At 41.8% G+C, this 13150-nt stretch overlaps 1 protein-coding gene across 1 annotated transcript; it reads left to right on the top strand.

Annotated features, from left to right (window-relative positions):
• The first annotated feature begins 9193 nt into the window (after window positions 1–9193).
• On the top strand, window positions 9194–10214 carry LOC134311394 (uncharacterized). Its single transcript, XM_062993036.1, has 3 exons — window positions 9194–9582; window positions 9661–9819; window positions 9917–10214. Exons 1-3 carry the CDS (start codon window positions 9243–9245, stop codon window positions 10135–10137), a joined length of 720 nt encoding a protein of 239 aa, XP_062849106.1. The 5' UTR covers window positions 9194–9242; the 3' UTR covers window positions 10138–10214.
• Window positions 10215–13150: the final 2936 nt, after the last annotated feature.

Below are 13150 nucleotides of genomic sequence, written 5' to 3'. Positions count from 1 at the left end.
TATTTATTATTAAATAATAGTTATTACTTTATCTGTACCATTTTATTTTAAAATGACACTTTTTTTTTCCCAACAGGTGGTTTTGCAGATGAAATTGGGCCAATAGATGCCAACATTGTTGCAAAAGAAACAGAGACTGTTACTCTAAAATGTTCATATCAGTCCAGCAGCAGCTACATTTTGCTTTACTGGTACAAACAAAATCCTAACAGCACACCACAGTTTTTACTTTTAAAAGGTGCCAAATCACGTAGTGGTGAGGAGCGCAAACCTACTGACTCTCGATTAGAGTCAAACACAGGCGATACATCTACTGTACTCACCATCAACAATGTAAAGCTGACAGATTCTGCTCTCTATCACTGTGCTCTTAGAGAAGCCCAGTGATACAAAGCTATTGAGATGCTGTACAAAAACTCACTTATATGAAGTTCCTCAAAGCTCAGAAGATCAAAGTTTATTTTTTCTTTTTACTTGTTATCAGTTAACCACACACACACACACACACACACAGAGAGTACAATATAAACAGCACCTGCTCTCTCTGATTGAGTGTTCGTATCTTGTATTATTTAACAAAACATGAAATGTAACACCAATAACAACCTTGTAAACAGTGATTGTTCTGTTAATTAACTTGTATTTAACATAGTAAACTACAGGGGTTGGACAATGAAACTGAAACACCTGGTTTTAGACCACAATAATTTATTAGTATGGTGTAGGGCCTCCTTTTGCAGCCAATACAGCATCAATTCGTCTTGGAAATGACATATACAAGTCCTGCACAGTGGTCAGAGGGATTTTAAGCCATTCTTCTTGCAGGATAGTGGCCAGGTGGAGGAAAACGTTTCCTGACTCGCTTCTCCAAAACACCCCAAAGTGGCTCAATAATATTTAGATCTGGTGACTGTGCAGGCCATGGGAGATGTTCAACTTCACTTTCATGTTCATCAAACCAATCTTTCACCAGTCTTGCTGTGTGTATTGGTGCATTGTCATCCTGATACACGGCACCGCCTTCAGGATACAATGTTTGAACCATTGGATGCACATGGTCCTCCAGAATGGTTCGGTAGTCCTTGGCAGTGACGCGCCCATCTAGCACAAGTATTGGGCCAAGGGAATGCCATGATATGGCAGCCCAAACCATCACTGATCCACCCCCATGCTTCACTCTGGGCATGCAACAGTCTGGGTGGTACGCTTCTTTGGGGCTTCTCCACACCGTAACTCTCCCGGATGTGGAGAAAACAGTAAAGGTGGACTCATCAGAGAACAATACATGTTTCACATTGTCCACAGCCCAAGATTTGCGCTCCTTGCACCATTGAAACCGACGTTTGGCATTGGCACGAGTGACCAAAGGTTTGGCTATAGCAGCCCGGCCGTGTATATTGACCCTGTGGAGCTCCCGACGGACAGTTCTGGTGGAAACAGGAGAGTCGAGGTGCACATTTAATTCTGCCGTGATTTGGGCAGCCGTGGTTTTATGTTTTTTGGATACAATCCGGGTTAGCACCCGAACATCCCTTTCAGACAGCTTTCTCTTGCGTCCACAGTTAATCCTGTTGGATGTGGTTTGTCCTTCTTGGTGGTATGCTGACATTACCCTGGATACCGTGGCTCTTGATACATCACAAAGACTTGCTGTCTTGGTCACAGATGCGCCAGCAAGACGTGCACCAACAATTTGTCCTCTTTTGAACTCTGGTATGTCACCCATAATGTTGTGTGCATTGCAATATTTTGAGCAAAACTGTGCTCTTACCCTGCTAATTGAACCTTCACACTCTGCTCTTACTGGTGCAATGTGCAATTAATGAAGATTGGCCACCAGACTGGTCCAATTTAGCCATGAAACCTCCCACACTAAAATGACAGGTGTTTCAGTTTCATTGTCCAACCCCTGTACTTTAGCTAATTATACACAACCAAGCACTGTGTCCCCTAGACCTTTAAAATAAAACTCTTAGTATATAAATAAATAAACTGTTGGAAAAGGAACTTCATAGAACTACTGAGTTATTATCTCTGAATAGAGAAAACTTAAGGATTAAAAAAAACTAGTCCAGGAAATCACAAAAGATACCAAAAAAACAACTATAAAACTGCAGGTGTCTCTAGTATCATCTAAAGTCAGGATTCATCTCAGATTGACTGAAAGACAGTGGAAACGTTTTCTTTGGTCAGCTGAGGATCATCTTGTTTCATCTTGTTTTCAAAAACAGAGATCCACTTCTCCCTGGCAAAAATGAAAAGGAAGATACACAGTGCTGCCAGCAAAAGGCGCAGAAGCCAACATCAGTCATGGTTTGGGAGTTCATCAGTGCTCACAGCATGGGTGACACATATAAAAGCATTATTGGAACAACTAATCACTGTTTTTCACTACAAACATGATCAGCTATTAGATACTCAACAATAATGATCAGTTCCTTTTCTCTTAATGTTCACTTTCTGTTTTTCAGCATCAGCACAGCAACAACAATAATGAATAACAGCTCAAATAAAATCTGTTACTGTAGTAAAAAGACTCCTAAGTGGTTATACTGGAGAACAATGATGTTCAGTAAGAAAACATAACATAGGTGTTGTTAGGGTACATGCGGCGTCTGGTGAACGCACCACCAGTTCCCAGCGTCGCAGGAATTACAGAAAGCCTCAAACTAAGGCCTCATGTAGGAGGCCTGCTAATGAGGGCTGACAACCTGCAGCTGCGCCTCGCCTATTTAAGTAGGCGTTGCACGGACGCAGGTTGTCGCACCTTTTGTTTGCTTTGCCGTGGGTTGTGTGTGCACTCACCTTTAGGGCAAGAAGGTAAACCCTGGCGTCTCCTAGGACGTTCGGGCTTGTAATCTGCAAGGCTGAGGTAGCAAGGGATTTTTGCTTCTCCTCTTTTAGGGAAAGTGGTGCGACATCGCGCAGCCCTCGCGCTGTTGTTTGTTTGCCGTCTTCACTAACCCTTCCCTGCTTTGTTAGCAGGTGGCTAGCCTTAGCAGTGCCTCTTATTAATACGGCGTTTATTAGCCGACCGTTTTCACGAGCATTCCTACTGACGGCGTAGCCGTGTGGGTTAAGTCATTGCCTCTGATCCCCCACTTCATCAGTTCAAATCGCCTCGTGACTAATGTGCTTTTTTCTCTTTATTCTTTTCTCACAGATCGGCTCTTCCCAGCACCAGTGACCAGTGTCTGGTGACACGACCGATCCAATTAACCCGAATCGCATTATAGCGAGTTTCGCTTTGCCCGGACTTGTGAGTCCGGCGCACAGTACTACCACGCTTTATAAGCGCGAAGTTCCTTTCACTCTTTTGTGCTGAAATAGCACAGTGGGGAACGCAACCGCCTCGCACACCGGGGTTCGCGACTCCACGCTAGTACGTTTTGTGTTTTCTTTCCCTTTTTTTGTTTCTCTCTCTCTTTTTGTTCTAGATTGCCTGCGGCTCCAATCGGGGTTCACCCGATTTGTTTTTTGTTTCTGTTTTTGCCTATTCTGTTGTAATTTATCTTTGAAAAATAAAACATTTAAGTTATTCTCTGCATTCTGGGTCCTGATCCTTTCTCCCCATAATAGGTGTAATGCCTAATTTACAAATGTGTGTGTGTGTCGGTGTGCAAATAAATGATGATGCGTACGATTAAACTGTACTTTTCATTTACACTTTACGCTTTGCCTTGTTAGTCTACAAAAGACATTTCCACTGCCCGTTGGTCTAGTGGTTAAATAAAGACATAAAAGCACGAGGCAAACATGCATACTTATGATTTTATTATTGATGCTGTTATTTCTTTTTGTATTGTACTGAATGTTTGTATTATTGTTATTGTTACTGGTCGCAAGGGCCTTAATCTTATGGCATATAAAGGTGTTCCATTAGTATCTACTCTACTACAGTATCTGACTCTTGTGCTACTGCACCCTGCAGCTCACAGTGCCACACTTTACAAAAACACAACTTTGACAGCACCTGCTTTACTCTGCTTTGTCTGTTTATAGTTCACCTCTAATCCACCTAGATAACAAGCTGTTAAAGTCCCAAGTTTTTGTAACACCAGTTGTCCAATTATACAGTACAATACAGTAATAAATAGAGATAAAAAATTATTGTTTACATGTACATCTCAAGCAACTTACAATTGTGACAACATACATTATACAATGTAAGCGATTGATGGTTAAGGGCTTCGTTTAAGGGCCCAACAGTGGTAACCTCACAGCAGTGGGGTTGAAACCCCTTCAATTACTTCAGATTACTAGACCAGCATCTTAACAACTAATGTACCACTGCCCCTATTTACATAAATTGCCATTTTACCTGAGTTAGTTAAGATCTATATCCTGGGAAGGTAGAAAAGAAAAAATAGGGTCAATTAATCATCAGCATTATTATGAATAAAGCAATAACACAATAAATAGCAGCATTTGAATGTACATGCTACTGATTAATCAGGCTTTTGCTACACCACTGTATTAACCACAGTACCTTTTTAACTACTACTTATAAATACAGTGTATCACAAAAGTGAGTACACCCCTAACATTTCTGCAGATATTTAAGTATATCTTTTCATGGGACAACACTGACAAAATGACACTTTGACACAATGAAAAGTAGTCTGTGTGCAGCTTATATAACAGTGTAAATTTATTCTTCCCTCAAAATAACTCAATATACAGCCATTAATGTCTAAACCACCGGCAACAAAAGTGAGTACACCCCTAAGAGACTACACCCCTAAATGTCCAAATTGAGCACTGCTTGTCATTTTCCCTCCAAAATGTCATGTGATTTGTTAGTGTTACTAGGTCTCAGGTGTGCATAGGGAGCAGGTGTGTTCAATTTAGTAGTACAGCTCTCACACTCTCTCATACTGGTCACTGAAAGTTCCAACATGGCACCTCATGGCAAAGAACTCTCTGAGGAGCTTAAAAGACGAATTGTTGCGCTACATGAAGATGGCCAAGGCTACAAGAAGATTGCCAACACCCTGAAACTGAGCTGCAGCACAGTGGCCAAGATCATCCAGCGTTTTAAAAGAGCAGGGTCCACTCAGAACAGACCTCGCGTTGGTCGTCCAAAGAAGCTGAGTGCACGTGCTCAGCGTCACATCCAACTGCTGTCTTTGAAAGATAGGCGCAGGAGTGCTGTCAGCATTGCTGCAGAGATTGAAAAGGTGGGGGGTCAGCCTGTCAGTGCTCAGACCATACGCCGCACACTACATCAAATTGGTCTGCATGGCTGTCACCCCAGAAGGAAGCCTCTTCTGAAGTCTCTACACAAGAAAGCCCGCAAACAGTTTACTGAAGACATGTCAACAAAGGACATGGATTACTGGAACCATGTCCTATGGTCTGATGAGACCAAGATTAATTTGTTTGGTTCAGATGGTCTCAAGCATGTGTGGCGGCAATCAGGTGAGGAGTACAAAGATAAGTGTGTCATGCCTACAGTCAAGCATGGTGGTGGGAATGCCATGGTCTGGGGCTGCATGAGTGCAGCAGGTGTTGGGGAGTTACATTTCATTGAGGGACACATGAACTCCAATATGTACTGTGAAATACTGAAGCAGAGCATGATCCCCTCCCTCCGGAAACTGGGTCGCAGGGCAGTGTTCCAGCATGATAATGACCCCAAACACACCTCTAAGACGACCACTGCTTTATTGAAGAGGCTGAGGGTAAAGGTGATGGACTGGTCAAGCATGTCTCCAGACCTAAACCCAATAGAACATATTTGGGGCATCCTCAAACGGAAGGTGGAGGAGCGCAAAGTCTCGAATATCCGCCAGCTCCGTGATGTCGTCATGGAGGAGTGGAAAAGCATTCCAGTGGCAACCTGTGAAGCTCTGGTAAACTCCATGCCCAGGAGAGTTAAGGCAGTTCTGGGAAATAATGGTGGCCACACAAAATATTGACACTTCAGGAACTTTCACTAAGGGGTGTACTCACTTTTGTTGTCAGTGGTTTAGACATTAATGGCTGTATATTGAGTTATTTTGAGGGAAGAATAAATTTACACTGTTATATAAGCTGCACACAGACTACTTTTCATTGTGTCAAAGTGTCATTTTGTCAGTGTTGTCCCATGAAAAGATATACTTAAATATCTGCAGAAATGTGAGGGGTGTACTCACTTTTGTGATACACTGTACATTACCATTAAACTCACCTGTAAACATACATCTTAAAACAGTCATCTAGAGATTCAGAATCAGTAATATAAAACGAACAGATGGATGGATGGTGATATGTCTAAAGTTCAATTAATTAATAGTGTTTCAGTAATGTGCCAATAGAAATATTAGTAACATCTGTATGCTGTTGAAGTGTAGCAACAAACACATCATAAACTGCACCTATACTTTATTATCTACATAAAGGTTTTGTTTTTATTTATATACAATGGTTTGTTAGTTTATCTTCACAATATCAGATAAAGGTTGACATGAGTTGACATGGATGTAACTGGATTGGGGGTGGGGAGCCAGATGTGGTTACATACAGCAGAGACACTTTCAACTCTGGATGCCAGATCTGAATCAGACACTCAGCACAATGATGTTACTCCTCTTCTTCATTTTCATTATTGTTGATGATAATGGTAAGTGATATACAATAGACATCATATTTAAATATGTCTGTATTAATTTTCTACTATTAGAATCATAAATTCTATATTTAGAAATAAAATGTGTTTAATATGGTATCAACTAAATGTATTAAATTGTTATAATGTTTTATATCAGAAGCTGCTGAGAGCATTAGACCAGATCAAACCAGCTATTCTTCAGCTGAAGGAAGCAACATCACACTGTCCTGTACAAATGATGGATCGGTTCGTAGTCTTCACTGGTATCAACAAAAACTTGGATCAAAACCAGAGTTTTTAGTGCTGATTATTGGAGATGGTGAAGATGATGAAACAGCTCAAGCCTCTGACCCAAGAATCTCAATGAAACGCTACAAAACAAAAACAAAAAAAACAATAGATCTGAAGATCGTCTCAGCTGCAGTATCTGATTCTGCACTGTACTACTGCGCTCTGCAGCCCACAGTGACAGGAAATACAGCTATACTGTACAAAAACCTGTTATCAGAGGAGGGAGCTATTGTCATGTTTACATTTTATCACTTGCTGCTTCTTGTATCCCAAGTCTGTTTATCTAATAAACAATCAGTGTTTTAGCTCAGTGGTTCTTAAACGATATTGTCTTTCTTCCTGCAGACACTTCTGAAGGTGTATAACAGCACAGGATGTTGTTCATTCTCTGCACATTTGATATTGGGGAAAGGTTAGGACTGCAGACAGGCTGCATGGATGTCCCTACACAAGATGTCCTCTTAAAGGCAGCAGATGTTGCTCTAAAATCTCAGTGTACTTTCCTGCATTAATGCTGCCATCAGAAAAGTGTAAATGATATTGTACTGACACAACACCATATCATGACAGATCCTGGCTTTTGGATTGTCCCAACTTTTTCTGATTTGGGGTTGTATTACGTTACGGACTTATTCCATATTAGATTGAGTTCTTTTTTTGCCTCAAACATCTAAACACAATCACCAATAATTACGAAATGAAAACATCTGTACCTGATATCTGTACACACACTTAGCCTAATACTTGGTTGATGCACCTTTAGCAGCAATTACAGCTTCAAGGCATCTTGGGAAAGAAGCTATGAGCTTGGTACACTTGTTTCTGGACATTTTTCTCATTCCTCTTGGCATATCCTTGCAAGCTCCATCAGGTTGGATGTGGAGCGTCGGTACACAGCCATTTTCAGCTTCTTCCACAGATGTTCGATTGGATTCAGGTCTGGGCTTTGGCTGGGCCACTCAAGGACATTCACAGACTTTTTCCAAAGCCACTCCTTTGTTATCTTGGCTGTGTGCTTCGGGTCGTTGTCATGTTGGAAGGTAAACCTTCACCCCAGTCTGAGGTCCAGAGTGCTCTCAGTGTACTTAGCTGCATTCATCTTCCGCTCAATCAGGACTAGTCGCCCCGGTCCCACTGCTGAAAAACATTCCCACATTATAATGCCTCCACCGCCATGCTTCACTGTAGGGATGGCATTAGCCAGGTGATGAGCGGTGCCTGGTTTCCTCCAGATGTGACGCTTGGTATTCAGGCCAAAAAGTTCAATTTTGGTTTAATCAGACCAGACAATCTTGTTTCTGATGGTTTGAGAGTCCTCTAGGTGCATTTTGGCAAACTCCAAGCGGGCTGTCATGTGCCTTTTACTGAGGTGTGGCTTCCGTCTGGCCACTCTACCATAAAGGCGTGATTTGTGAAGTGCTGCCTGGATGGTTGATCTTCTGATTGATCTTCAGCTCTGTCAGAGTGACCCTCGAGTTCCTGCTCACCTCCCTGGTCAAAGCCCGTCTTCCCCGATCGCTCAGTTTGGCCGGGTGGCCAGGTATAGGAAGATTTTTGGTGGTTCCAAACTTCTTTCATTTACGAATGATGGTGGCCACTGTGCTCTTATGGACCTGTAAAGCTGCAGCAAATCCTGTTTCTGAGATCTGCATATAATTCCTTTGACTCCATGGCTTGGAGTTTGCTCTGATATGCACTGGCAACTGTGGGACCTTATATAGGCAGGGGTTGGCAATCCCCAATCATGTCCAATCAATTGAATTTACCACAGGTGGACTCCAATTAAACTGTAGAAACATCTCAAGCAGTATCAGTGAAAACAAAATGCACCTCAGCTCACTTTTGGGTGTCATATCAAAGGGTGTGCACACTTGTGTACATATGATATTTTACATTTAGATTTTTTATTAAATTAGTACAAATGTCTAAAAACCTGCTTTTATTTTGTCATTGTGAGTTATTTTGTGTAGAATTTTGTGACAAAAAATGAACTCAATCTATTACAGAACGAGTCTGTAGAGAAGGTGAAAGGCGTGTGCAGACTTTCGGCTTGACTGTATATATATAATGTAACTTCAGTTACATTTACAGTAGAAATGCTTTGGTGTTTGTGTGTGTGTGTGTGTGATCTCTGGGAGTGTCCACATACTTTTGGCTATACAGATCTACACTGGGCGTGTCCACATCTGAAGTGAATGTTAAAGACACTGAGTGGTGCTGTGATCATCAGCTCTGCTCTCAGCTCCAGCAATTGTGACATCATGATGATGTCACAACATTCTACAAGCTCTGATCTGAGCTCCTGTGCTGGTGCTGCTTCACTTTGAGACGGAGCATCGAAGCAGCAGCAGCTAAAATGTTCTGGTTTAAGAAGTTGTGGTGTTGTAGCGCCCCGGCTAATGACGAGGAGCTGCGCAGCCTCAGACCCAAACCTGAGAAGAAGGAGAAGAAGAAATGGTGGCAGAGACGCAAAAAGAAAGAGCGGCAGGAGGAGTCGAACGTGGAGGAGAATCAAATTATGGGAAATGAGAAATATGCAGGGATGAGTACCCAGGTTCTACTGGACCAAGGGCAGGCACCAGAGGTACAGATGATACAGATAGAAGAGAAGAACCAGGTGGAGCAGAGCATGGAGGAGAAGAACCTGGAGGAGAAGAACCCAGAGGAGCAGAACCCCGTTGTACAAGGGATTGAAGGTACATCTTGAGGGAGTTTTTGAGCTGTGTGGTGTTTAATCCATCATGTTGCTGAATTGGGTTTCATTTCTCCAGCAGATCCATTTGAGGCTGTTCTGGAGAAGATCTTCAGGTCCTCATCTGATGAAGTGGTGCAGCAGCAGAACGTCCAGGACGAGCAAGTTCTGATTGCTCCCACATTCGTAATCCAACCTGAAGGGTGTGAGAGACTGATGGAGACCACGGTGGAGAATCAAGGTGGATTATTTTCAGATCTAGATCTTCATCCTAGTGAGCAGATGAAGGCTGTTGTGTTCCTGTAACGTGTGTGTGTGTGTGTGTGTGTTGTGTGTAGGCATGTCCATGCCCGCTGGTGCTCCCGTGCCCCCGGTCTACATGCTGAAGCTGAAGAGAACGAGCCGCTGGACCGTGCGCCCTGTACTGGCGCTGCCGTCCTCAAAATACGTCTCATCGGCTCTGCTGTGTTCTGCAGCGCTGTGGTGTCCTTCAGAACGTCCTCGCTCCACAGGGATCGTTCCTCCTGTTCATCTGGAGAACCTGAAGAAGATGGAATGAAGAACCTCTGAACAACACGATGAGCACCAGACACTTTTCCTTCATCAAAATAAAAATAAAAAAGCATTAAAAATAAACTGCTGGTTTAAGTTTAGTTGCTTATTAAAGGTGAAATGATGAATGTTTACTGGCTCCTGGGATCGTAAACAAGGTGGAAACATCTGAAGAACATGGAGGAACCAAACTGAACTGCCACCTTCAGATGTTCTTCTGCATTTTTCTCAGTGGTGCTTCCGTCTCGCGGCTCTGTATAAAGCTCGGATCTGTGAAGGCTGCAAAAATAAGCATCCGTTCAACAGGTTCTCCCATCTCAGGACCTTCAGAACTTTTTTAGAGGGACCGCTGGGTCCTTCTTTACCTCCCTGATTTAGGAGGGTTTAAAGTCGTGCTTGTAATGATTTTGGGGTAGACGGGACAAGAGGGGGGCATACACACAGAGATGTTTCAACGAAGAGTTTAATAATAATAAAATACCCAAGACAGGTTTAAACCAGACAAGACACATAAAACAAGACCTATGCTAAATGCTAATCTAAATGCTGAATGCTAACGCTAATCTAAACACATGAAACATGAACCTAACTAAACCTAAACCCTAAGCTAAGCTAAATGCTACACTAAACACACCTGAACAAAACTAAACAATAACTAGACTAAGACAAACAGAACATAACCATTTCCACCCCTACTTCCAAGGTATCTGTATAAGGTTCTTGCCTAGTCAAATATCCCAAAACTCTGTCCAAAACAGAGCATATGTTAGCCTGTTAGTGGAATGCAGATGCTGCCCGTGCAAAAAGCTGGAGAACATATTGAACACTGTATAAGAAAACATTCACATTTTCCCAGTGTGCAGCCTTATTTATTCAGAGGATTCCACCCCACCCCCACCCCCACCCCCACCCGAACCTGCTGATAGTAGTTATATAGTTTGGACACATACAGCAAACAAGTTCTGATAAACAGACCAAGGTCAAAACCCAAGCAGATCACGGTTAAAGCAAACAGTCCAAAGAGAGTTCCAAAAAATCAATCCACCTGTAACAGGTAACTTCCACCCACTTCCTCTCTCAGCAGGACTCATACATTTTCTGTCTGTAGTCCTAACAAGACTTAAAAGCCCAAAAGCTTCAGCTATGTCAGTAAAGTAGATGAAATCTCTCCCATTTAATCTACATTGACGTGCCAAAGCATCTTTTTAATCATGCTTTACACCTTATTTAAAGCCTTCACAAGAGAATCAATTGTTCACCTGATTCCTCATTCTTCATGTTGTCCTTTTTTTTGAAGCTAGGCAGAATGGGAACCTTGGAACCTTCATGAGCGGAGTCGACTCCATGATCTCATTCTGTTTTAACTAATAGTTCCGTTCTTTCACTCAGCTTTACAGGCAGCCAAATAACACAGGCTATAGAGTAGACATTTTTGTTTGCACATCCTTACTAGCACCTTTACAGTATAGGTTACTTACTCTAGTGTCATTTTGTTTGATTAAGTTAATCAGTACATGTTTTTGTGGTATAGTCCAGTAGCCCCAGCCCACTGCAGAGTGAGTTTAAATCTATGTTAAATATTTTAACATAGGCAGGAGAGAAGCCTTGTGTTGAAAATAAATATAAGGACTTACAAACCAACACAAACCACAAAAAGTAGTGAAGTGTTTCCATTCATGTTGTGTCAAGAGAATTATCCACACAGCAGCGTTGTTTACATAATTGTACACTAGAGGGCAGAATCATCTACATCTTACACAACACTGAAACAGCTGCACAGTTTACACAGGAAGTCAAGTTAAATGGTTCAAATGTAAAAGCAATGATTGCAGGCTGAGCAAAGTCATACTGCAGTTTAACCATGACACTGTTTGCTCATCTTTGTCTTTTTCATATTCTTTTAAGTAAGACATAAATTTAACCTGTCGTTCTTTTTTCTGCATCATTTTTACACTACAGTTCAGACTGAAACATTAAGAGATAGAAATAAGATTAAATTGATGAATATTTCTCTCTCAAACAGGTTATAATTCTGCAGCAGACATTCAGCCCGTCTCTCTAATTGAAAATGTCTTGGAGAAAACGTCTGTTACTTTATCCTGTAATTACAGTGATGTTAGTTCAGATGATGAACTATTGTGGTATCGTCAGTACTCAACATCCAGACCAGAATTCATTATTTTGATTAGTGAGAGAAATTTTGAAAGAAAAGCTGATCCTCCAGTTCCAGGGTTTTCTGCAAAGATAAATGAAGATAAAAATCGAGTGGATCTGAACATCTCCTCTGCTGCAGTATCAGATTCTGCTCTCTACTACTGTGCTCTGCGTCCCACAGTGACAGGAAATCATAACATACTGTACAAAAACCAAACACCTACATTTAATCTGTTTTGCTGTTATATGAAAAATGTTTAAATGTTTAAGTCATGAATATTACTGTCCTTTGTTCTTTCTCTCCCCACATGGATCCAATGCTCTGGTTCGTTGTGGAGTTGCGCAGCTGGACCCAGGCTGACGTGTCCCATTCATCCTTTCTGATACCAGCCTCCACACGGGACAGCGATTTATTGGTTACATACCTGTTGCAGAAATGACACAGATACAAAAAAAAAAAAACAATACGCCAACACCCCCACCCACAAAACAAAAAAACACTCAACAACAACACCAAACAGAATTTAACAACACCAATGAGAAAGTGCATCAGCCACTACGTTGTCACGTCCTCGCTTGTGCATAATCTCAATGTTATACCCCTGTAAAATTAGTGACCATCGCATGGCCATCCTATTTAGAAATAGCAACAGGTTGTGATCTGTATAAATGTGAATGGGGCAAACACTGCTCCCTAAATACACTCGAAGTGCAGTGTAGAAGTAATGCGAGTGCTTCCTTTTCTATGGTGCTGTATGCCAGCTGGTGTTTGAGGAATTTCTTGGAAAAATTAAAAACCAGATGATCAATTTGCAAATAATCCTCCTGAAGTAGGACAGCACCTGTATCAACAATGCATGCATCAA

Source organism: Trichomycterus rosablanca, chromosome 4 (genome assembly GCF_030014385.1).
Source record: "Trichomycterus rosablanca isolate fTriRos1 chromosome 4, fTriRos1.hap1, whole genome shotgun sequence".
Classification (NCBI taxonomy): domain Eukaryota; kingdom Metazoa; phylum Chordata; class Actinopteri; order Siluriformes; family Trichomycteridae; genus Trichomycterus; species Trichomycterus rosablanca.
The sequence above is the reverse complement of the archived record's forward strand: the minus strand, read 5'-3'. Positions and strand labels throughout refer to the sequence as shown.

Bases quoted from the DNA above. Each gene is read 5' to 3' on its own strand.
- LOC134311394 (XM_062993036.1), top strand. From the start codon at position 9,243: ATGTTCTGGTTTAAGAAGTTGTGGTGTTGTAGCGCCCCGGCTAATGAC. The intron at 9,583-9,660 runs GTACATCTTGAG...TTTCTCCAGCAG, and splicing joins CGTTGTACAAGGGATTGAAG to ATCCATTTGAGGCTGTTCTG. The intron at 9,820-9,916 runs GTGGATTATTTT...TGTTGTGTGTAG, and splicing joins GACCACGGTGGAGAATCAAG to GCATGTCCATGCCCGCTGGT.